At 42.3% G+C, this 25,278-nt stretch overlaps 2 protein-coding genes across 3 annotated transcripts in view; one reads left to right on the top strand and one right to left on the bottom strand.

Annotated features, from left to right (window-relative positions):
- itgbl1 (integrin, beta-like 1) overlaps window positions 1–17,549 on the top strand; it is a 49,706-nt gene extending 32,157 nt beyond the window's left edge. The window contains exons 8-11 of the mRNA XM_084544401.1: window positions 137–253; window positions 7,992–8,138; window positions 11,008–11,121; window positions 16,661–17,549. Coding sequence (XP_084400527.1) covers window positions 137–253; window positions 7,992–8,138; window positions 11,008–11,121; window positions 16,661–16,749 — 467 coding nt within the window. The 3' untranslated portion in view covers window positions 16,750–17,549. The remainder of the gene's footprint in view (window positions 1–136; window positions 254–7,991; window positions 8,139–11,007; window positions 11,122–16,660) is intronic.
- Window positions 17,550–21,786: 4,237 nt separating this feature from the next.
- Window positions 21,787–25,278, bottom strand: part of fgf14 (fibroblast growth factor 14) — a 99,739-nt gene continuing 96,247 nt past the window's right edge. For both annotated transcript variants that reach the window (XM_084545105.1, XM_084545106.1), the window contains exons 4-5: window positions 23,906–24,104; window positions 21,787–21,934 (exon numbers count right to left, since the gene is read on the bottom strand). In XM_084545105.1, coding sequence (XP_084401231.1) covers window positions 21,792–21,934; window positions 23,906–24,104 — 342 coding nt within the window. In that variant the 3' untranslated portion in view covers window positions 21,787–21,791. The remainder of the gene's footprint in view (window positions 21,935–23,905; window positions 24,105–25,278) is intronic.

Genomic DNA, 25,278 nt, shown 5'->3' with positions numbered 1-25,278 from the left:
GAACAGAAAATGTAGAAACGGTGCGAGACACTGTCGGATAAGCAAGATTATTCGGCTGAAACAACCATTAAAAACACAAGTCTGCTGTGAAACACGACTCAGATGTGAGAAAACGTCTCTGTGTTTTTTTTTCTAGGTCAGTGCCAGTGTGGACAGTGTACTTGCCACCCACCTGGGGACAGTCGTGTTCATGGCAAAAACTGTGAGTGCGACGACCGTCAGTGTGAAGACATCAGTGGAGAGGTCTGTGGAGGTGAGATCACACACACTCACTCACAAAAATATATTTGTGTCCATTCAGGGCTCTGTGAGTTGGGTCGGTACATGGAGAATTTTTATATTAATGCTCAAGCTGTCGAGATGGAGATGTTACTGTTTTTGTGCAGGAAGCTGTTGATTGCAGTTCTGTTGATTAGTGTGCATGTAATCTATGTAAATATATGGCAATGTACTGTGAGTACAAGAAAACTGGTGCAAATTAAATGTCTGGGACAGACAGCATATGGAAAAAGAAAACAGCTCTGTCCTTTCTGTGCAAAGACCCTCCCACCCAAAAAACCACTGGCATATGTTTCAAACACTTTCATCCCATTGGTATGAGAATTATTGTTCTGTTTTCACTGCAAACTTGGGTACGGTGGCCCTGAAGGTCAAAATACAACGACATTTCATATTACGGAAAGGGCAGGGACAACACTTCTTGTTTCTGATTGGACAGAACCTGACAGTGTAACGTCATTGCTGTTTCTACTCCACTGTGTCCATGCACGAGTTTTAAACCACTTTGTAAAGAATGCAGCACTAGATGGCATTAATAGAGGAATAGTTTGAAAGATCACATACACGTAATGTCATTCTTGATATGCTTTCAACCCATCATGAGATTAACACGTCCCTCGGAACTCTGAAAGCATGGCTGAAGGAGTTAGGACTGAGGAGACAGGGCCACTATGTCCTCATTGTGCGTCCCCTCGGCCTCTTTCAATAATGCCAATGTCTTTCCGCAAGACAAGCAGAAATTTGGCAATAACTCCTACTTATTTCCACAATGTGGACACTACATGTTGTCTGCTTTCAAAGCACATCACAGTGTCTACATTTCCGCATAGCTGACCATTCACAAAGCGTCATTTCTTGACTGGCAGCGAAACAACCAATCACATCAGCTTACATTTTAGCACGGGTTCTGTCCAAGCAGAAACAAGAAGTGTTGTCCCTACCCTTTCCGTAATCTGAAATGTAATTCTGAAATGTTGTTGTGTTCTGACCTTCAGGGCCACCGTACTTGGGGGCTCTAAATATGTAAACATCCAAGTAGCAGAAACTGAATCTCCTAACCTCAACCCCATTTGAATAATAGTACAGCTTATAGATTATCTGCACAGAGACACACCAAAAAATAAGAATAACTCAGCTCATTTCCGGCAGAGTAACAGCAGCTCTGCAATTTTAAATTCTTGCTGGGTCATATTTGTTGAATGAAACCGGTCAACAGAAGAACAGGAAGCCTTAAACAACAATTTTAGGAGACAAACTGTCAAATAAGCTAATGCAACTAAGAGAGTTTGTTGAATCTGACCTGAAATACTTATCCAGGAAGCCTCCATAAAACCAAGACTAAACAAAGAACAGAACTATGATTCTTCTAAAAACATTTCAGTTGCCAACACCAAATAACGTGAAATCTTGGCGCCTGCTGTGCCTCTTGTCTTCCACAGTTAAATACGAGGCCTCGCAGAAACACACACACACTCGCCCGCTTTGAAACTGTGCCAACGGCATGTGTGCGGATTTGAAGATCAATACGGCGTGCGCCTATCTGCTCTCATTGATATCCACAGGCACAACCCTCAAAAACCCCTCGAGCTTAATTTGTGAGAAATTTGTTGTAATCCCTTCAACGCTTCTGTTTGAGGTCTGGGGAAGTTTGCGCGCTAAATCTGAGCCGTTTTGGGCGTAGCCACTGTAATGGGTAGATCTTACTAGAACTTTAGAGGCTCTATTGAAACGGATGTTTCCACTGAAGACGCTGCAGCTGCCAGGAAGATATAGAGAACAGAGGAAAGCAACGCACAAAAGGACTGTAGCGCGAATAAATGATAACTGTTTCAAATGTTTAACAGCATGCACAGTGTTTTTGAGAAATAATTTGCGTTCTTAAAGCGTCAATCTTTCAGGATTTCAGTCCTGGTTGATTTGGAGACAGCTGTAGCAAATGCAGTTCAGTACAACAGATAATAAAGGTAAATCTGAGGGCAGCAAAACTAAAGCAAACTATTGTTGTTTTAATAAAAAACCTCGCTGAGAAGTCAGAGGTGTGCCGCCTGTCCTGTGCAGCTCTTCATCTAACAGCGCACTGTGGTTGCCCCTTCTTGTTCCCGCCACATTCTGCAATATTCAAGCTGCTCCAGAAAAACAAAACAAAAAAAAGGTTTGTGTTTGATGCATTTTGTGAAAACAACAGCCAAAGTGTGCAGAGCGCTTTGCATTTCCAGCCACTACAGTAGAAAAGGGCCACCGTCATTCTGCATTCACATCCAGATGTCTGTCTTCGGAGATTACATTAGCAGTAATTTAATTCTGCATTTTCAGTGGGCACTCATCAGTGGGCGACGAGCTCTCCATTGTGTTACCTCATTTGGCAAACATTTATTTAAATAAAAATGCAATCTGTTTATCTGCTATTATACGGGTACGCGCGTGTATTCCCCCTCTTTTATAATGTATTAGCGGGCTGTGCTGTTTTGTATCAGTGGTGCATTGCAGCATCAGAGTTTTTATGTTAAAGCTGGATGCAGTATTCATGTGATTGGTTTACTGGCACTCGTCGTGTGCCGGGCTGTGTGGTGGAGACAGTCCTTCACGAGACTACTGGGGAGAGCCTGTCTGTGCTGCAAAAAACACCAACGCAGTCACACAAACAAACACGACGTATACCCCTACACATGCTGTGAGGCAAATGACAATTAAGCCTGTGTACTCGCAGGTCTTGTTTTCAGAAGCTGAGAGTCACACTAAACAGGGTACCCAGACTGACAAGCGGGGATCAAACAGAACGGAGCTCTACAGTGAGAGGGTTGTAGGAAACCTCCCAAACCATGGCGCGGTGCTGTCAGCGCCCCTGGACGTTTGGGATTCACTGCAGACAACAGGGAAGAGACAAGTGCGTATAATTCAGTCCTTCAGTGTTAACAAGCTTGTCAGCCAGCTCAGTCCACACTTGGCTCTCAGGGGCTTTCTCCAAATACAAAGGAGAAGCGGAGAGAGCAGCCAAAATATCGGCTTTACGCTCCGCAATTAAGGCCTAAGTGCTCTTTCTTTTATGCCTCTAGGGGCGTCTTTTGTACGCCGAAGCCGCATTTAGCGCGTTATATGGATTAGACGGAAAGAGGCGGCTCCCCGTGTTGATAGAATGTCACTTTTGTGTATGGTTTTAGATGGTTGCATCGGTGCATACATGGTTATATGATTAAGAATACGGTGGATTAACAATATGGTGCTGTAGTCATTAAATCGGGGTTAAATTATAGATTTTAGCTCACCCATGAGTTCAGTATGTGTAGAATCTTTCAGGCACATGCCGGGTCTGATATAAAATACAAGACCTTTTAAAATATCCAAATTTCGCAGACTGATAATTATGACTTGGACGTTGACATGAACAGTGTTTAAAAGTCTGAAACCAGTCATTATGTTAACCCCCACAGGACATGAGCATGACATTAGTGTTCAGCCAGATTGCAGGCTGCGGCTCTCACTGCTCCGTTCTGCCTTCTCTGAAACCCATATGTACACCCCACTTAATACTTGTGCTCCTGCTAACATTAATGATGGCTGTTCTGCTACGTGCGTACGCCACTAAGACATGTACATCATGCTGGGACCAGGGAACCTACATTTAATAAAGATCTGTTTTAATCTTGTTAATTTTTATTATTTTTTTCTGTTGTGAGTTTCTTCAGAGCAGTTGTACACAGACCCTAACGCCGTAGCCTGACGTGCACATCCCCAGAAATGGAACTAAGCATCGCGGCGACGCAGACCGCAAGAGCTGTGATTGGTCCACTTGGTAGTAGCATATTTCTGCTTTAGCATTTTCGGCTGCTTCTCCATCTCTGCAATGTTCGAATTGGTTGTTTTGGATCAGGACGGCACAGTGGTGTGGTGGTTAGCATCGATGCCTCACAGCAAGGAGGTTCTGAGTTTGAAGCCACCGGCCGACTAGTGCCTTCCTGTGTGGAGTTTGCGTGTTCACCCTGTGCCTGGGTACTCTCCGGGGACTTGCTGGTTAATTGGTGATTCAAAATTGGTCTAGCTTTGAGTGTGGTTGTCTGACTGGCGACCTGTCCAGGGTGTTGGGATAGGCTTCAGAGGACAAGTGGTTACAGACAATGAATGAATGTTTTGGATCAATAAAGATGGACCACATCAAGGAAAGGTTAACTGAGGAGGTTCAGAGATGCAAACATTTGTACGACTTTTCTTCGGCAAAATTTCGGCGAAAGTTTCAGTCGCCACTGTTGAAAGTGAAGCAGGAAGTAGAAACAAAAATGAATCCATCTGGCAAAAAAGACACAGCCCCGACCAGTGTTTGGATGGTGTTTTTACAGAGAGAGCCAGACTGATGAGCGCACAAGTATGGTGTAGGCTATGTGCGTAGGTTACGCGGTCTACGTCCTAAGGCGAAGTTCTTCTCCCTAGCGACACATTCCAGTTCCTGAGGGATCCCTCTGCATTGCCAGGCCATTTGGGATGTGAAATATCTCCAGTAAATTCTGGTTCTACCCCAGTGTCTTCTCCCTGCTGGGCTTGACCGGTAAAACCTCTAAGGGGAGGCGCCCAAAAGACATTCCCGTCAGACGATTCCCTGCCACCTCAACTAGCCCCTTTTCAACACAAAAAAAGGCTGTGGCTGTTCACTGATCTAGTTCAAGTGAAATATTTACCAGTGATCAATGCCAAGATAAGAGAAAATGCTTGGCATATACAATATAGTCATATCTTAAACTGTAAATTTAACTGCACTGCATGGTGTGACGCTGAGGGCAAGAGACTACATTTTAGCTGAGGAGAAAATGCATCATTTAAAACTGGAGATGTCTTGTTAGCCTGTAATGACATATTCCATCTAGAAGCACACAAATGCAAAGAATAAAAACCTCAAACTAGGAGATTAATTCCAGAACAGCTCTCGGCCTTGTTGTTTCTAAGTATTCTCTCCTCTTCCTCACATCACTCACACAGCTTCATTGTTTCTCTGAACTCTTAACCCTCCCTGACAGACTCTCTCTGAATATAGTACAAACCTTTACTGGGTTAGTTTCACAATCAACCTCCTCTCCACAGTCCATCTCTAAATGCTAAATGCATGCTCTGTGAAAGGCAGGTGCAGTCAGACTAATTGAATGAGGGCCAGGTTGCCGTTTCTCCAAAGCAATTAACCGCTCTCCCAGGCTGGCTGATTGAGGCAGCCATGCATGGCCCGCCGTGGCTGCCACTCCACTCTATCCGAGACAGAAACTAGCTTACTTTCATTTATAACCTCTCGCCAACACGACCACCACACACACGCGGGCATTCTCGATACACCGTCCGCCGCCTCTACGCCTCTGATTGATTAAAAACTCCCACGGCGCCAGAAAGTGGGGTGAAGCAGAGATCAGGAGATAGTGAGGAGGGACGGACAATGTGGAATGATCCATTGCTTCAAGTTTATATAGCTGGCGTTTAGCTATACTCTGTTTGAGGTGAACCCCTAAAGATAGTGAAGATTTGATTTTTTCTTTCTCACAGGTTTTCTCATAGAAACTTCAGCATCAAACTCCAAGAGTCCAAAAGAAATAAGTTTCACCCCTGAGCAAAAATGACAGATTTCACTTCTCTGTATAGCTCTTGTATTATTTTTTTTGGCTATATCTCTGCATTAACCCTTTATAGGGCACTCATTGAAATACTTGGAAATTCAATCCTATCATTACAAACGTAAGTGCTGATTCAGGCACGTGTCAATATACAGGTTATCACATTAGACAACATTAGGACACTTCTTCGTGGTACCTAATAAAGCGGTTGCACTCATGCAGAGGTGTGTGGAAGTTACTTAATATGGTCCCTTGTCCCATAAAGGGTTAACTAGTAAGCGTTTAGATGTATAAGTAAAACCAAGCAACATGGTGGCTGACTGTAACTTTAAAACGGACAGATGTGAGAGTGCTAACTCTCGGGCAAGAATACGACGAGGCGTGTTTTCAAAAGTGCCAAAACTCTTCTTAAAAAGCTTTCAAATGTCTGGTGCGTCGCAAAAAGAGAGAACTATGTGGGACGATGTTGCTATGACGACAAAGGTGACATATTCAATGGGTAAACTACAGCAAGCAAAACTGGACATTCAACAACTGTTGTTTTGCTCTTTAACTCGGGTTGCAATACCACCGGTAACCACTAGATGGCCGCCAGTGTTCGGATTTAAAGGCAACTACATTAGTGACTCCTCCCAGTCACCTGATGCAGTGCATTTTAGTTTGGGTGCAGCAAATGAACAATAAAGAGTAGCGGCACTGAGGTTAATAATATGCAATGAAGTGAAACGTTACAAATTTAACCTTTGCACTAACAATAAGTGTCATCACATAACTCACTATTTGAATTACATTACACACTAATGTTTGATCACTCCTTCAAAGCAATACCAAAAGAAAAGTCACTGCAAGAATGCCATGATTGCTAGCTAACCGGCTTCGGTCAGAAAAACAGAGCAATCAAATAAAAAAGTGTTGAGATGTTGCATGACGAAACATGTTTGTGCAAGTCCTCTGAGAATTGATTCAGTCCGTGAGAGCAATCTGGGAGATTTGCAGCTATGTTGAAATCGCTCCTAAGGGGTTGGGCCAGCAGTGCGAGCAGTATTAAACATGATGCTGATTGGAGTAAATTCAGAAGCACGCCAACAGTGAGAGCCAGTGACAGCTAGCCAAACACTGTGGTTGAATATAATGGAAGAAAATCCCTTTGATAATTGCTTTAGTGGGACATTCGTCCAAGGAAGAAACCACCCATGCTTGTTCTTTCCTTTTATAATAAAGCTGCAAGAAACTGCGAGAATCTTTGTAAGAAGAAAGTTGGGCTGAACCGAGGTTGAGTAAGGTTTGCAAATTCTGTGCCAAATTCTGGTCTCGACTGTGTGACTTTAAGAGACGTCGAGTCTGTGGCTGAGAAGAGCACAACCGAACTGAACAGCTGTTTGATTGGATCAATACACCTCCACATCAAACTATTTCCAGCGGCTCGGTATGGATTTACAATGACGAAAATGATGGATAAATGCTCAGCTCATTACCACCTCTTCAACCTGGGGTCTGTTACCAGATGTGAACATAAAGGAATCAATCAATGACGCGACCGCCTCTACGTGATGCGATTTATATTGACGTAAGCACGCAGAGTGATCCGAGGGTCTTGTTGGAGATGAAGGAGGGCCTAATTGTTATAGCGCTTGTCAAAACCACGCCGATGCTGACGGCTATTAAGGCATCCCAGCACTCGACCGCCTTTTTCCAACCAATTAAACTGTGCTTTCTTGTGTGTTTGTGTGTTTTTTTTCCCACCATTGCCATTCTTTTTTGTTTTTTTTTTCATCTTTCTCTGAAGCACTGGAGATTTATTAAGGACGGGACAAGACCAGTGATGACAGTTCCTTTCATGTCCCCCGGGGAAATACAATAAGCTTGCTGCGTCTCTCTCATCTTCCTGCGGCTCTGCCTTCTTGTACAGCCTATTAGTGTCAAGGTTCGCTGTCTGCACTGTCAACTTTCTGTATTTATGTGATTTACTGGTATCTTTTTTTCCTCCACTGGCATTTCTCTTGACTTTTGCTATGCTTTACTTTTTTTTTTTTTTTTTTTTTTTTTTTTATGTGTTTAGGGTATTTTCTCATGGCCGCGCTCCATATTCTGTCTCCTTTAAATGAAGGCCCTTCTGCCCTCCACCGCCAGGTCACGGTTACTGTTCATGTGGACGGTGCATCTGTGAGGAGGGCTGGTTCGGGAAGCTGTGCCAGTTCCCCAGGTCTTGTGACATGAGCGACGCCCAGAGCAAGGAGCTTTGTGAGTCCTCCGATGGAATCATGTGCAGTGGGAAAGGTGAACAATACGTTAATTTATGTTTTTTTACTCAATGCTGCATTGGGAAATGTTTTGTAAAAGTTGGTATTTTGGTAAGATTTTAGGCAGGTTATTATTTCATGTTTTAGCAAAAGGTTTAGCGATCCCACACATACAAGTAGTACACTGTAAATACACTGATCAGCCACAATATTAAGACCACTGACAGGAGAAGTAAATAACATTGACCATCTTTTCACAATTCAATGTTCTGCTGGAACACTTTTGGACCTGGCATTCATTCGTATGGATGTTACTTAGACATGTACCACCCACTTAGACCAGACCAGGCACCCCCACCCCATAGCAATGACACTCCTTGATGGCAGCAGCCATCCCCAGCAGGATGCAGCCTGACACAAAACATGAAAAACAGCACAAGGTGTTGACCTGGCCTCCACATTCACTAGATCCCAAACTGATCAAGTGTCTTTGGGATGATCCACAGAGCCCCCTCCCCTCAAAGGCCCCCCACTAACAACATCCTGTTGCCAGACACCACAGGACACCCTCAGAAGGCCCATGTCCATTCTCTGATGAGTCACAACTGTTTTGGAGGCACAAGGGAGACCTACACAATATTTGGAAGGTGGTCATAATGTTATGCCTGATTAGTGTGTGTGCAAACACACCAGCTCTTGCTAACGTATGTAAAAAATAACACACAGTCCAAACATCTTGGGTTAATTATGAAACTACTTCAAAAAGCAGAAACTTCTCTTTCGAAAGGTTGATATTAAACATCAGTTGAGAGCTAACCATCTGCTCTCCCTGAAACTGGAGCTTCGGTGCAGCCTTCGAGGCTGAAGAAATCTCCAGAATCAAGTATGCGATTGTTGCAGGGAACTAGAAGAATGGCAAGAAGCAGTACTGAGATCACTTAAGATTTAAAACCTCTTGTGTTTTTAGGTTTTCCGTGTCCCCCAGGATGATAACACCCTTTATCCGTAGCAGGACAGAAATTGATCAATTAAGTTTCTGCATTTTGCATTATAGTACATCCAACCATCTCCTTGTCAAGCCCTTGACAAATGCACTCTAATGCCAATAAACTAATCAGGGCCAGATAAATCTCTATATATTTTGAAGTAACATTTGTGTGTTGAATCTCTGGTAGCAACCAACAATGTTACAAAAAACTTTGATGCTTCAGAAAGAAACTAGCCCCAGTTCCGTTCAGTGTCAATCATACATCTAAAGGTCAGAAACAATGAAGTCTAGGAAGTGTCTAAAAAAAGTGTCTCACGCCAGCATTTAGAGGAACAATTATTATCCCAAATGAAAACCTTGCTAATGAGAACAAACACAGACTGACAATAAGGCAGAATTCAAGCTTTTAAAGCCTTTATTTGCCTTTTACTCAGGTGCTCATCTACTTCATGGAGATTGCTCCGTACTTGTCAAACAGGCCTCAGGAGTCAGGCTATTATTGTTGGATATTACCCGGCTCGATATATTGATTTTTTTCTTAGTGGTTTCCTTTCTGTACTAGACACTCCATTCGTTCTCTCCGGGATAATGACAAGATAGCTTCCAGTGGTGAACAGAATGCAGATTGTTTCACAAAATAGAATTATAGCTTGAATACATTTGCAGAAATTACAAAGCGGCCTGATCAAAATGGCTTACAGTGTCTGATGTGTTCATATTTTATAAAATGCGCCACTGTCTCTCAGTTTCTACCAGCTAATTACACTGATAGCAATGCTTTACAATGGATTTTAGTATTAAAGTCACGTTTCCACTCATGTGAACCCATGTGTAAAATTATATAATCTGGATTATATTCCCTTTTAGTGTCCTTTATGTGGTAATATATACCATATAATAACTAGGCATGGATGTGTTACAAACAAACTAACCTAATTCAACACGTTAAATGATTTATAGGGAATTTTAAGTGCAAATATTAATCTTTTCCCACTTCTCAAATGATGATTTTGTGCATGTAATTGTCATTTGACTGTTTATTGCATTGATGATGATGATCTAACAACCCACGTCACTATTTTCCCGGCTTCTTCGATTCGTGGAAACTTTAAATTGACAGTAAAAAGTAAAAAAAAAAGCTGTTAATTGCAGAAGGGAGCTGCTGTCAGCTGTGTCCTGTACGTTTCTAATGAAGCACTGTACGTCGTCCCCGCACTGTATGTATCATTTGGCGGCTAATGACACCGCACAACAGGATCCCTTCCTCTGCTGTGCGGCGGCGGCGATTCCACAAAAATAGACCAGCTGCAGTGAGTCCAGCCTTGCAGAGCCGAGCCGGGTGCGAAAATGAAGATGAGCGTGTTCATTCTCCGTGCTCCACCACGCTCAAGACACCGCAGCTGTATTCCCCTCATCCCTTCCCGCCTTGTCTCACCTCTCTCTTATCTGTTTCACCCTCCCTCCTTCTCCTCACTTCACCTGCCGACACTTCGCACAGTTGGTTCCTGTAAGCCGGCGTCATGTGGATGGAAATTGGGGAGATTGGAAACATAGTTGCCAGACCTGTGAGTTTTAGGGGGAAAAAAATGAAGCAGACGGCGGTAGATTTGTTTTTCTCCACCAGTCCTTAATACCTTATTATCCTGCTACTGCCCTCAAGAGCGAGAGAAATAGACTCTGATGGGAAAGAGAGGAGGTTTGAAGTGTGGGTGGATTGGTATCCTGGTGGTAAAACTATATTAGAAGCTGTTTCCTAAGGGAACGTCTCATATCCTCTCTGCCCAACACTATTAATCTTATGTGTAAAATAAAGAATTTACAGGAAATAATACAAACAAAAGGGTGATATTAAAGAGAAATTAAAACATAATTGCACAAAAAGTGTTGTTACTTAAAAAAAAATATTTGTTTATTGCAGGTTCCTGTCACTGCGGCCAGTGTATCTGCTCCCCCCAAGATTGGTGGCTGTCTGGAGATCACTGCGAGTGTGACGACCGAGAGTGTGATAAACACGACGGCCTCATCTGCACAGGTAATGAAACGCGGAGACGTTTCGGGAAGCGAGGGACCTTATGCGAAGTGACACAAATGATAATTGGACCTGATCCAGAATGTAGCTGACCTGAAAGAGACCTCAGTACCTCAGCAGTGTAATGCTCTGTGATTTATTAGGCAGTCAGGAAATAAAAGAGCACCGGTATCATAACACTGCCCTGAGTGCAGCCGTGCTTAATTTATATTAAACAAATTTGAATAAAACATTGCCATGGATAAAAGATTGTGATTTTCTAACTAGTCGAATAGAATTTCAGATTCCTAAAACTAAAATCTGTACATTTATTCAACAATATTTCAATTATTTAAGCTAACATATTCCTATTTTACAGTTAAAATGTCCATCCATCATCATCTATAAACGCTTATACTACAGAATACTGAATACTAAATACTACAGAGGGTCACATGGGGGCTGGAGGTTTTCCCAGCTGGAATTGGGCAATGTGGACAGACCACCAGTCCATGACCATGACCAGTCACACTAACACGTACACCTACATTAGAATCACTAACTAAACTAACATGTACACTTCTTTGAACTGGGTTGGGAAGCAGACGGAGCATGCAGATATGACCCACCAGGCAAAGGAAGAAACATGCAAACTCTACACCGATCAAGCATATCATTATGACAGGTGAAGTAAAAAAACATTGACCATATATGTAAACTGGGCGCACTTATTGGTTGTGAATGTGGTCACCAATAAGAATCCTGTTTACAAATGAACATACATTACTATGATTATCCTGTCGAGTTCAGCCTCTAAGGACCAAACCAGTAGATTTGTACAGTTTTGCTTCTCAATCGCACATTGTTTAGAGTTCATATTTCTTATAAGCAATTTTAGATGCATACTATACACCAATCAGGCATAACATTATGACCACTGACAGGAGAAGTGAATAACATTGACCATCTTGTGACAATTCAGTGTTCTGCGAGGAAACTTTTGGATCTAGCATTCATGTGGATATTTCTTAGACATGTAGCCCCCACCTAGACCAGACCAGACACCCCCACCCCATAGCAATGACACTCCTTGATGGCAGCAGCCATCCCCAGCAGGATGCAGCCTGACACACGAACACAACTCAAAAAACATGAAGAACAGCACAAGGTGTTGACCTGGCCTTTAAATTCACTAGATTCCAAACTGATCATGTGTCAGTGGACAGTGTTGCCAGATCTTGCGAGACAAATAAGCAACCAGGCCTGTGAAAACAAGAACAAGAAAAATTAATAAACTGTGTGCACAGTTTTAGAATCCGTGGGGACGGACACCTTGAAAACTCTCCTAACGTCCACCATCATTCGCGCGTATTTTCAATTAAACGTTACTCACTGACATTTTCCTATCGGGGGGGGGGGGGGGGGGGGGGGGGGATTGCCCTGCTCTGCCTCTGATTGGCTAGTACTCATTGCCATCTGGGTCAGAGCCAATTAGAAGTAGGGTGCGGGTGGGGGAAAACTCTGCTTCAGGCAAGACAAACCCCTACGTTTGAATAACATATAGAAAATATCTGCTTGACATCGTATCATGGAGCTGGGAACAACTCCAAATAAGCAATTACACTTTAGAAACAAGCCCAAAAAAAAACGCGACCCGCGACTACCAATATTTGTAACCGACTCTACAGAAAAACAAGCCCAAAGTCGCTTCTAATAAGCGGACTTGGCAACACTGTCTGTGGGATGATCCACAGAGGATCCTCCCCCTCAACCCATAGCACCCAAAGGTCCCTACTAACAACATCCTGTTGCCAGACACCACAGGACACCCTGAGAAGGCCTATGTCCATTCTCTGATGATTCACAACTGTTTTGGAGGCGCAAGGGAGACCTACACAATATTAGGAAGGTGGTCATAATGTTATGCCTGATCGGTGTATATAAGGCATATAAAACATGGATAGAAGCATCTGATGAAGCAGCTATAAAATAGCTACACATCAACCTGCCACATGGGCCATTAAGCCCAATAAGTACTTTTACTTCTGAGACTTTAAATGCATTTTATACACAGTATGTTATTTTTTTGTTATTAGAAAAGTCCCACTAACAAGAACAGCAATGGCTGAGAGTCACAAAACAGTAAAAAAATTAATTGAGATGAGACATACCTCTATTGCATGCGGCCATTTATCCACAGGAGCTATATTCTCCCCACTGATAATGGAAGAGCTCATAATTGTTTTCGCCCGGGGCCTGTCAAAATCTGGATGGCTGCAAAGGAGAGTTTCCCGTCAGGACTTTGTGACTCCAAATGTCAACCTTAATGCAGACCAATGTTCATTAAAAAAAATAAAATAAAATCTTTGAAGACAGGAAGCAAACAAAGAAAACGTACTGCAACATGTTTTAATGTGTTAAATGTCCCAGATCAAGATAAACATCACTGCTGCTTGATAGCAATAATTGAGTCATTTTTTCCCCCCACATGGAAATTATATAAAAAAAAATATATAAATTTGTTTTACAAGTTTGCCAAGAAATTACTATGTATGCAGAGATTTCATGGACCCCTTCAAAGCTGTAGATTCTCATTACGCATACAACCCATGAGTGATGTGGAAAATTTAGCATATTAGGAATGCTCGCTGGTTAATTTCATGCACCGAATGTGATCATTTCATGTCAAGAAAGAGACACAAAAAAACAAAAAAGAGAGAGAGGTCTGTTCAGCTGTCTGCAGAAACAAATGGATGTCAACACTGCTCCGTGTTTTATCGTTGGCAGGTTTCGTTAATTAGCAGAAATCACTCGAGGTTTCAGTTTTCCTGTATGCACCAGATTCACAACATTAATTTGAATAAGTTCCTAATGAAACAGAGGAGCTGATCTAAATGCTGAAAAACAAGAAAGCAAAACATCAGCAAAACATTGAGATGATCATATTCTTAAAGGGGACCTACTGTTTTTTTACAACCTGGACCTTATTTCTGGCATAAAATATGATCATTTACTCACCCATATAATTTTCGTGTCATTTGTAGTCAATAGGGAGATATTTAGATCTGCGTATATCCATATAGTGAGAGTGAATGGGGCACCGAAACGCAGCTTCTAAATATCTGCCACGAAACTCATTCATTTCATCAATATTTTGTTATCGTACGCTAGTTCTATTCCCTGTTGAGTCCAGAGTTACCTGTTGTTATCATTTGGGGTCTGTTGATTGACCTGCAGACCCCGGATGATGTCTTCTGACCTGGATGATGTCATCACTGTGCGCTGCGCATACCTGCAACGGTCGGCTTGTTTACCTGTAATTTGCTACTGCTAGTTTTTTGCAACAAGGCTGAATATTTTTCCAATTCTGAGGTTGTGGACGAGCCACAGCAGTAGCAAATTACAGGTAAACAAGCCGACCATTGCGGGTCCGCGCGGCGATCAGAGATGACGTCATCCAGGTCAGAGGTTAGTAGGTTAATCTAAAGACCCCGGATGATGATAACAGGTAACTCCGGACTCAACGGGGAATAGCACTAGCATACGATAACAAAATATTGGTGAAATGAACCAGTTTCGTGGCAGCTAATGCGTTATTTAGAGGCTGCGTTTCGGTGCCCCATTCACTCCCACTATATGGATATACGCATCTATATAACTCCCGGTTGACTACAAATTACACAAAAGTTATATGGGTGAGTAAACGATCGTATTTTATGCCAGAAATAAGGTCCAGGTTGTGAAAAAACAGTAGTTACCCTTTAATTTTCCCTTTAATAAGGAGAGTAGAATCGACTTTATTTATAATCATGAGAATGAGTCTGAAACCCATGAAACATGAGAGAAGTCCATCCCTTGTTTCTTTCCCGTCTCAGTGATTCAGACAGAATGAGTCAGGTTTGCAGCCTTTTACAGTCTCATAAGGAGACAGCTCCGTCCCTGGTTGACCTCCAATGTTTTCCTTGCAGCCATATTGGTTCTCCTGCTTTGTTTCTGCTAGGGTATTCAGCAGAAAATAGACAGCCTTCCTATAGACAAGGCCAGCTTTATTCTGCTGCTCTCTTCTCACTATCTCCCTCTTTATTCTGTCTCTCTACAAGGCCTTAAACCACCACATGATCTAAGTCCTGCTCAAGGTTTCTTCCTGTTAAAGGGGAGTGCTTGCAGGCTCCTGGTTATGTATGTGTTGTTACTGATGCAGCATAGATAAAATTGAATTTAAAAAAAAAAAGAGCAGCTAATTTGCATTTAAAGCTACAGACACGTAGACAGCCCATTTGGCTCAGCAATATCTGACGTATACTGTCTTCTGGATAGAACAAAATATCTGTGCTGAATTTTGAGTTGAAACTTTAAAAGACACCGCTCAAAGGGAGTATAATGTGGGACCTTTAATGTCAAGAAAGTCTTAAGATAATCGCCGGCACCGAATGTCTTGTCCAAACCTGATATAGGATATTCCTCTGATATTAAATTATTGTCAAAAACCTAACTCATAACTGAGCTATATGTCCATGTTCATGCGTTCCTATGACTATGAACATGCGCACTATAGTTTATACACTCCATACTGTACCTACAAATGTGCACTAATCTGCAGTCCTCCCACAAATGCTTGGTTTTTAAGATTTACTTCTTCAGCGGGGTACAAACTGACTCAAGAAAGGATGCAGGATTAAAATACTGAGACAAAGCATTGGATGATTTAGAGTTTACTGACAATGAGAGGAGAATAATAAATCCACCAACCTTATATTTCACTGAGTGGAAGTGTCCACACTAAGCAGATCAACCAGCCGCCCAGCTATTTCTAAGATAAACCACGTGCTCAGTCCCACTCTATGGCATCTCCATCTTCCTGTTTCACTTACCCCGCTCTGTTTCTACTTGTTCATCTCAATAACCTCCATTAGCTCTCTCCACGGACTCCTCCTGCTTCACCCCCCACAGAGATACTTTGCAACAGATATGCCTTTTCAACTGTGTGACAAGAGGCCAGCAGGAGTCCTCTTTTCTAACCCGAGCATCTCCGTCCAACAGATTAGTGAGTTTGTGGAGAGGGGTCTTGGATTATAACAGGGTGTCTTTATAAAAGAAATATGTCAATCACAAATCAACCAATATGAGTTAGTGTTGGTTATCTGATTCCCCTACTGGTTGAAGGAGATGTAACTCCAATCTATTATATTGAAATCCAATGTATCACACTCCTCCACCCTTACTTCCTACCTGAGACTTTTAACGTCAATATTTTCTACTGAGCATACATACTGTCAATAAAAGTGGTTATAAACCAGTTTACAGTTTCACTTTGTCGTATTACAATCACAGATTGGAGGAAATGCTGATTTGGGGGTGAATTTAGATGAATATCTGAGTAGTATAAAGAGTTTTCTCTAGTACCGTAGTTAAACCTCCTCTGCTGTCTGGCCAAAAGTAATGGAAAACCACCAGAGAGCTGCACCCGGGGAGGCAGGGTGTGAAAAGAGGAACCTTGTTAAAGGTCAGGCATGATGGCACAGCTCTTTTAATTCACAGCTTTTCTTCTCACATCTCCTCACAGGGAATGGGCTGTGCAATTGTGGCAACTGTGAGTGCTGGGACGGCTGGACAGGGAACGCTTGTGAAATCTGGGTGGGAGAGGAGTACTGAGGAGGACGGGACAATGAGGTTAGAGACTAGAGGCCTGCGAGCCCGGAGGGATCAGGAGCCGGCCAGTCCCGACCAAGCTGGTTAAACACCCCAGCCCGGAAACCACGGGGGGAGGAAGAAGAGTGAACATGGACAAGATTCTGCGTATAATTAACAGCATTCGTTTTGTATTTTTTTGTTTTTTATTGTGCTGGCTACAAATAATCATTATTGAAACTGGGTTCTGTAGCGGGGAAAAGAAACAACCATACCCTTTTCTGTTTAAAATGTATTATATGTAAACATTTATGTTTTAAAAACAGCTTTATGTATGATTTTGTTTTAATATATATATATACATATATATATAGTGTAGGAATGCTCATATATTTCAGGTGGCTACATGTAATAGGATGCAGGTACATGACAAATGCTGAAAAAAAGGAAAACTTGATAAATTAGTGCAACACAGTCCCACAGCAGTCTGTGAAATAGTCTCAAAATTTCATCAGTTGACTGTGGTTGTAGTGGTAAAGCGGCATTTTTTTATTTTTATTTTTATCTGTGACACAGAGCACAACTTTATTTTAGTTGAATTTATCTTTAATCTTTTAAAAGCAGCCCCGTCTCAGTCCAGTTTATGAAATAGTGGCTGTTTTGTCGTCAATTGCTTTGTGGACGCCGTAAAACAGGGGTCAGGGGCGTCAAACACATTTTAGTTCGGGGCCACATAAAGCCCAAGTTGATCTTAAAGAGGGATTACCGTTTTTTTACAACCTGGACCTTATTTCTGGCCTGAAATATGATCGTTTACTCACCCATATAACTTTGGTGTCATTTGGAGTTGATCGGAGGATATTTAGAGCGCAGCGCATATATACCGGACTCAATGGGGAATAGCACTAGCGTATCTTTACAAAATATTGGTGAAATGAACAAGTTTTGCAGCAGATAATGCGTTATTTAGAGGCTGCGTTTCGGTGCCCCAGTCACTCCCACTATATGGATATATGCGACTCCAAATGACACCAAAGTTATATGGGTGGCTACTCTTACTAAAACAGTGTGAGAATAGACGCCATATAGAAAACTTTGCACTTAATGTTTTCTATATCGTTTTCTACATCACGGGCCAAATTGGAGCCTGTGGTGGGTCAGTTTTGGGCCCCAGGCCTTATGTTTGACACCCCTATTTTTAAATGTCTTCCCTGTCTTATTAAAAAAAAAGGTATATTCACGTCCAGGGATGCAAATTCCTTCAACCAATTTTCGTGACTATTTCACAAACTTCCACGAGCTTGAACACTGAGGTGAAGTTTCTGGAACACTGTGGAAGATGACACAAGCGTTGTGTCGGTCCCAGGCCGGCCTGAAAAGTCAACTCGAAAATCTCCAGGCAAAGGTTTCTCTTTGAGGTTTTTATTTCTTTTTAATAATAAAACATTAAATGTGCCGCATGACAACATTTTGCATGGAAAACAATGCGAAGACCTTAATCATACATGGTTACAAATCTGTTATAACATGACATAACTCCAATGGGCATACTTGCAATGGTATATATATTTATATATATTTTGAAAATAAATCATTTTAATAGTGCCTATTCTTCTTCTCCACCGGGAAATCAAACCAAACAATCCGCCACGTAATAATCTAAACTGTCCTAGCAGTGATATAGTTCTAAGTGAAAAAAAACCCAAATAAATAAAACTAAGAGAAGGGCATAAATAGTTCAGTTGTGGCATGCTGGATGTCCATGTCACTTCAAAAGGTGGTATCAGGGGATGAGAGCTGCATTGACACAAGAGCTCAGTCACCACTTGAAAAGAGGACCGATAAGAAGTCACAAAGAAAATTTAATGTAAATTCTGCTTTGGCCTTTTTCATGCTTAAACTAGCCAAACCCCCTCCGTACGTTTTCTTTGTCCCATCAGAAATGACAGGTGCAATAATATACTGCACACTATATTGCATTAAGTATGTTACTGACGTTACAGTACACCTTTATATAAATATTTTTTCTTCTTTTTTTTTTTGAATTCAACGTGTTGTATATGTGTTATACAACAAACACAAACTTTATAGTGTAGACAAACTCGTTGCATATATGTAAAATTAGCGGTACATACCAACAGTTCTTGATAGACATAGCCTACTACATGCAGTTCATCGATGCCATCCTCTCCCCATGCAACAGATGGGACAACGTACAAAACAAGAAAAAAAAACGGAAGCGACGGAGAAACAAAGGCGCCGGAATATTCTTGTGGAGGGGTCGGGGGAGGGAACAAAGCAAGTGATCGGGATATGGAGACGACATCACGCACGACCCGAGAGAAATGGGGACAACAACAACAAAATAAAAAAATTTAAAAAATGGTGGCTACAGAGACCCAAACATAAGTGTACATTTACACACTGGTCATTTACAAAAATAAAGTTAGCCTCGGAGGAGCCAGTTAAACCCGGACTGCAGTAACCAGCCCAGCATGTAGAGTTTGAGGGAGTAGTGGACGATGACTGGCTGTAACGAGGGTAGAAAATCAGCCCCATATACAACTACAGTGGTTTCCAGCTCCTGTGTGTGTGTGTGTGTGTCTATAGTACGCCATTTTTGTTACAGCATTAACAGCTTTGTACAGACAAAATATCGATGTCTAACTAATGTGCTTCGACGCGCTGTGATAAGAAAAAATGGTAATAACCCCAATAAACTCAGAAACTTATATTAAAACCAAACCGATTTCTTAACATAGTTGCACTTTTAGCAGCAGCGTACAGCAGCAACAATCTACGTAATATTCTACATCTTACCTAACATAAACTATATCAGGAAAAAAGAATTCATTAAAGCAAGACAAACGTTCATAAGTGTACTGATCAGATAGGGCTTCGATAAACCGCTAACAGTCGTGATGAGGATGCAAAACAAAGTGCGGCGAGTTACCTTCGGGGGGATAGCCGTGAGTTGTGCCGTAGCCTATAACCTATAACATGCCCATTCAACTCCCACACTGAACTTCAGTGCTCTTCGGTTTACACAGGGTGAAGAACAATGCCCAATGCCTCGGTCCTTATAAAAAATACATGCATGTGATTATTTCAAGGTATACGTACTTCTCCAAAATGACATCAGTCGAGACCTTTTTATAGGGTCTGAGCGGAGTTGATTCCTTCGGACAGGACAAATGCTATCACAGTGAAAGCTTCAATGACTTGAATCGGAGGAGAGAGAATCAGATTTGTTTTCTTCTTCTTCTTTTTTTTTTTTTTTTTAAAGAATCAGTTCTTGGGATGAAAAAAAAGACTTTGGTCATTTCAGAATGAATACATCTGAGTGTGGTTTTTCAGTGAGTAATGCTACGTGTCCTCTACATGGATGTATCGGGTGGGGTGAGGCACCTTTGGCCCAGTGGGGACTGGGAACCTGTTTTTGCATGCCGGGAATCAAGGTCCAAACAGGCACGTGATAGGCCAAGATGATCAGTACTGGACTCTGCATGCTGAGCTAGAAGACAAATCCTCTCATAATAATAATAATATTAATAATAATAATAATAATAATAATATCTAGTCATTTAAAAAGTTCAGATTTTTAATAGCCATTTTCCCTAAGTTTTATACAGTGAAAATGTTACAATATAAGCCGTCTCTTGTATAACTGCTGCAAGAAGAGAGAACACAATATTGTCCATGCTTTAGTTTGCTGAACCGAATAGGGATGCAGCCAGTATAAATGTCACCTACTGGTTTTCATCCATGTTGTTTTCTGGCTTTAAGTAGACACTGCCGTGAGATGGCTGCCAGTGCTGCAGTTATAAGACCATCTGGGTCAAAGCCACAAGCCTTGCCTCGTAGTCCAAAGAAGTCGGTGAGTGAGGGACAGAGGCCTACAAGGCCTAGAAATATTCCTAGAGCCCACGCTCTGAAATAAGATTAAAGAAAAATAGACTTCAGGTTTTCTATTTACCAGAGAAGGCGGACTGAACCGCTGGTGGGACTTAGATAGTGATATGTATACACCATTCCTTACAGCGCTCTCCCACCCACACGCACATCTGCTTAGAGATGTGTGTGTGTGTTCGTGTGTGTGTGTGTAGGGAGCTTCTCTTCTCACATTGATTGCAGTGGTGGTAATTAGCACTTCATCAGCTATGATTGCAGGAGCTATCCGCCAGCCTCCAGTGTGTTTTTATCGGCTGTAAAAAAAGAAAAAAGAAAAAAAAAAAGCTACGTCTCTGATTTTTTTCCGCCACACAAACTCTGTGTGTCTGTCTACAAGTGTGTGTGCATGTTGTAGGCAATAAGAGAATTTGGACCTTTTCATCTCCGTGTATGCCTTTTGCTTTTGACGCCACGTCTGTCTCGATGTGTTTCTTAGAAAATCACACAACCCCCTTGCAAAATGTTTGTATCTTTTCTAGGTTACTTGACAAAGAGAAAAGTGTGTGACTAGAGATAGAAAGAGAGGGAGAGGGGGATCATACTCGTAAAAAATAGAGGACAACAGTCCAAATATTTACTCTAGCTATACAGTCTCTATCCCAGAACATAGCTGGTGAACTGTGGTATAGAAAATAGATCTGAAGGTACACAGACTCTGCTGTAACAGGGCATTATAGAGAGGGAGAGGGTGTTTTTTTTTTTTTTTTTGGGAGCGGGGGAGCTGGGGCGAACCTTCATCAAGCAAAGTACCACAAGCGTCATTGTGAAACACGTGCTATTCACACGGATTCTCACAGTTTCAAAGGAATATAAAGGCATTCCATGATCAGAGGTCCTCTTCCTTCCTGTGCCGGACAAAGTCGGCCGCCTCGGGATCCATCCGCCCGTGAGACAGCTGGAGGAAGGGAGTAACAAGGCGGAGAATGAGGAGGAGGAGGAGGAGGAGGAGGAGGAGCAAGAGAAGAGAGAGGACGGGAGGTTCGCCTGGATCTGATCCACAGAATAAAGAAGGTCTGGAGTCTTAGTTGGAAAAAAAGCCCTGCCTCCGTAACATTCCTCCCCTGCACGCACATATACACACACACGCACGCACACCGGACGCCGGTCAAGTGTGGCTATGTGGCGGGTTTGTCCGGCTTGCTGACAGGTTTACCTCCGTTCATCACCGCTGGCTCACTTGTGCTTTTACTGGGAGGTACCGCTGCCTTGGGCACTGTCTCTCCAACATCATGCAACGATGGCTCTCTGTACATGGCGACTGCAGGAGCAAAGAAGGAAAGAAAGAAAGAAAGAAAGAGGACAAAGGACAAGCTGTTAGAATGAACTCGTCCCCTGCACTATCCCCTAACAACGCTTGTTCTTGCTGAATTTTTTAAAAGCAGAAACCGTCTTTAAAACATACACTGGTGCAATTTACAGACTGATAAAGCCGATTCATTTTTCTGATTAACCGGGCTTCGTGCTCCTACCCCGACTCACTTCCCTCTCCATCAGGGCTGATTTTGAACCTAAGCACGGCCTTTTTGGCAAAACAGCGGAAAACCGTCTCATTATCCGCCACTTACAGCCCCTACACTACAGCTGTATTACTGTCTTGACAGGGCACTTCAGCTTGATTCCACACTTAAACGATGGGAAGCAATCAGGCTGGTGGCTGACGAGAGGGATGATGGCATCTGCTGGACGATCAACATTTCATGCTACACTTAACGGAGGAGATGCCCTGCCTCCTATACGGCGCCAAAACAGTGAGCCGGCACGGAAATACAAAAGAAATCTGTCAAATACAGACATTTCACATAGCTGCACCATGGCAGCTGTCTTGTAATATAAAATGGCGAGGGTAGTCATGCTCGTTATATTCTTTTTCTTTTTTTTTTAGAGTTTTTAGCAAGGTACAACTAAGCATTGTTATGTTTCCTGCTGCTGCTGCTGCTGCAAAAAAAAAAAAAAAAATCAGTTTACAGTAATAAGCTCTCATGTAGTGTTTTTTCAAAAAACTAAAACAGTGAATGGGGATGATGAAGTGTTAATTATGGTCCTTGTGTGCTTTGAATTAAGTAGAAACACGCAAAACTAAATACGCAGACCTTGTAATATTTCATGTTTATTCATCTGAAAACCAAAAAAAAAAAAAAAAGGAGCTCCAAGGATTTGATAAGTAAAACCTGAGTGCAATTTCATTGGGGACCAATCATGATAATTTCTATTTCTTTTTGTGTGTGTGTATAGTGCAACCCAGTGTGTCAGTGCAGAGTGTCTTGTTTTTCCCTTCCTTACAGAGGACCTATTATACTCCTTTCTAAATGGATATTTTTATTCTGGGCATCCACTAGAGTAGCTCTGCACAATTCACTACAAAAAAAAATAAGTTTTTCTCTTCTACCGGCTATTTTCTCACCCTTTCAGTCCACCTTATTTCTGAAGCTAACTATTCTAGCTCCTGTCTCTTTCAGTTCCCTCTACCTAAAAGACCACTTTCTTCAGATAGGCCGAATTTGGAAGACGTCGAGTACAGCACCCAGAGTGAGTTGTACCGCTTTTTGTTGGTGCGCTGTTTCTGGAGCAGAAAAAATAAATCTGTGACAAGCTGAACTCAGTTGGTATGAAAGTACACGGATCAGGCATAACATTAAAACCACCTTCCTAATATTGAATAGGTCTCCCTTGTGCCTCCAAAACAGTTGTGACTCATCAGAGAATGGACATGGGCCTTCTGAGGGTGTCCTGTGGTATCTGGCAACAGAATTTTGTTAATGGGAGGCCTTTGGATCCTATGGGTTGAAGGGAGGGGTCTCCATGGATCATCCCAGAGATACTTGATCAGTTTGGGATCTAGTGAATTTGGAGGCCAGGTCATGTTTTTTGAGTTGTGTGCCTGTGTCAGGCTGCATCCTGCTGGGGATGGCTGCTGCCATCAAGGAGTGTCATTGCTATGGGGTGGGGGTGTCTGGTCTGGTCTAGGTGGGTGACACATGTCTAAGTAACATCCACACAAATACCATTTCCCAGCAGAACATTGAATTGTCACAAGATGGTCAATGTTATTATACTTCTCCTGTCAGTGGTCATAATGTTATGCTTGATTGGTGCAGAATCAACAATGTAGGTATGTAAGGAGTGCAAGTGTTCAGGGCAGTCTTAGCTTTTGTCTCACATGTTTACATTCACATTCATTTATCTCACTATTTGAGACTCGTATTAAATCTCACTCCCTGTTATTACGTACCTTCTAATGGCTTGGGCAGGAAGTGAGCAGCTGGTTTTGTTTTTTTCACTCGGTTCCCCTTCATGGCTTGGCCCTCTTTATTGAGCCCTAGGAACCAAGCTCTCCCCGACTCCTGTTGTCTGTACAACATGGACGAGTAGATCACATAGTAGTTCTCGAACACCGACTCTTTGAACTTGCATTCCGCTGTAAAGAGTTCCTGCGGACACAGACACAGCACCAGACAGGTTGTGAAAATATCTTTTTATTCCTTATAAACAATGCATATGAGATCTCTTTGACTATAATGTATGTGGGAGACATCCAAGCAATCAATGATTCATATTTCACATTGTGGGAGGATGAAGCAGAGGTCAGATTCATAATTTATATTTAAAGCCGTACAGAGGTCACCAGGACAAATGTCACCTTTATTTCCTTCTTGCAGTGTGCAGGAAAAAAAAAACAAAAAACGTTACGGTCGGCACAGAAACTGCCTCGGCAGGTAAAATGAACTCCGTGCTTCCACCTGTCTTGAAAGGGATGAGCACTGCAGAGCTCGTCCCGCTGTAATCATGTCTGATCCGAGCCAAACCTAATGACCTGCTCTGGTGAAATGCAACTCTCATTCTCTCCTTGGCCTTAACCTTGACAATAGATGTAGGAGCACTCGTTTAGTCAATTAGCTCGTGTTCCTGGCAGAAAGTATATATGGTTAGGCTCTGACCCCTGGACCTCAGCACTCCCTCCCATTCGTCGAGCCAGACTCTCTTTGCTGGGTCCTATTTTCTTCATCATTGGTAAAATCCAAAGGGGATCGTCCTTCCTAAATAACACGTCCGCTTTTGCCAATTTATCCACGACTGCGCCCTGAACGTCGGTGGAATAATGACAAAACTAATCAGGTGATTCTTCCATCCCTTACACCTCAATCTAGCAATGACAAATGAACACCGAGGCGCCGCATCTCTCTCTGCTGTTAGCCATTCATCTCCAACCAGAAGGGTATTAAAAAGCATTTCCACACTGTCCGCCCTGGCAGGCTAAAAATAAAGCCATTCAAAGGGGTGTATTAATCAAAGCGCACTCATCACAAAGGGAGAGTTTCACCACATCTGTTGTGGGCAGTTCACACTGAGCTGGTTCACATCACCACAGACGCTGTACGTTCTCTCAGTCATCTGTTCTGCGGTGGTTTTCAATGTCAAAGTCTCTGAGAACGTTACATGAGGATACAGTATTAGCAAAAACTAGCAAACTGTTGTATAGTTACAATGGTTGTGTTGCATGTAATACCACCACTTTACCACAGGGAACTAATTTTTATATCACAGTCTTAGTTTGTAGCCTGTCAGGATGCTAATACACGAATCATTCATGAGATTATGACCAAC

Source organism: Chelon labrosus (genome assembly GCF_963514085.1).
Source record: "Chelon labrosus genome assembly, chromosome: 5".
NCBI lineage: Eukaryota > Metazoa > Chordata > Actinopteri > Mugiliformes > Mugilidae > Chelon > Chelon labrosus.
Note: the sequence above shows the minus strand (reverse complement) of the source record. Positions and strands in the feature narration are given on the sequence as shown.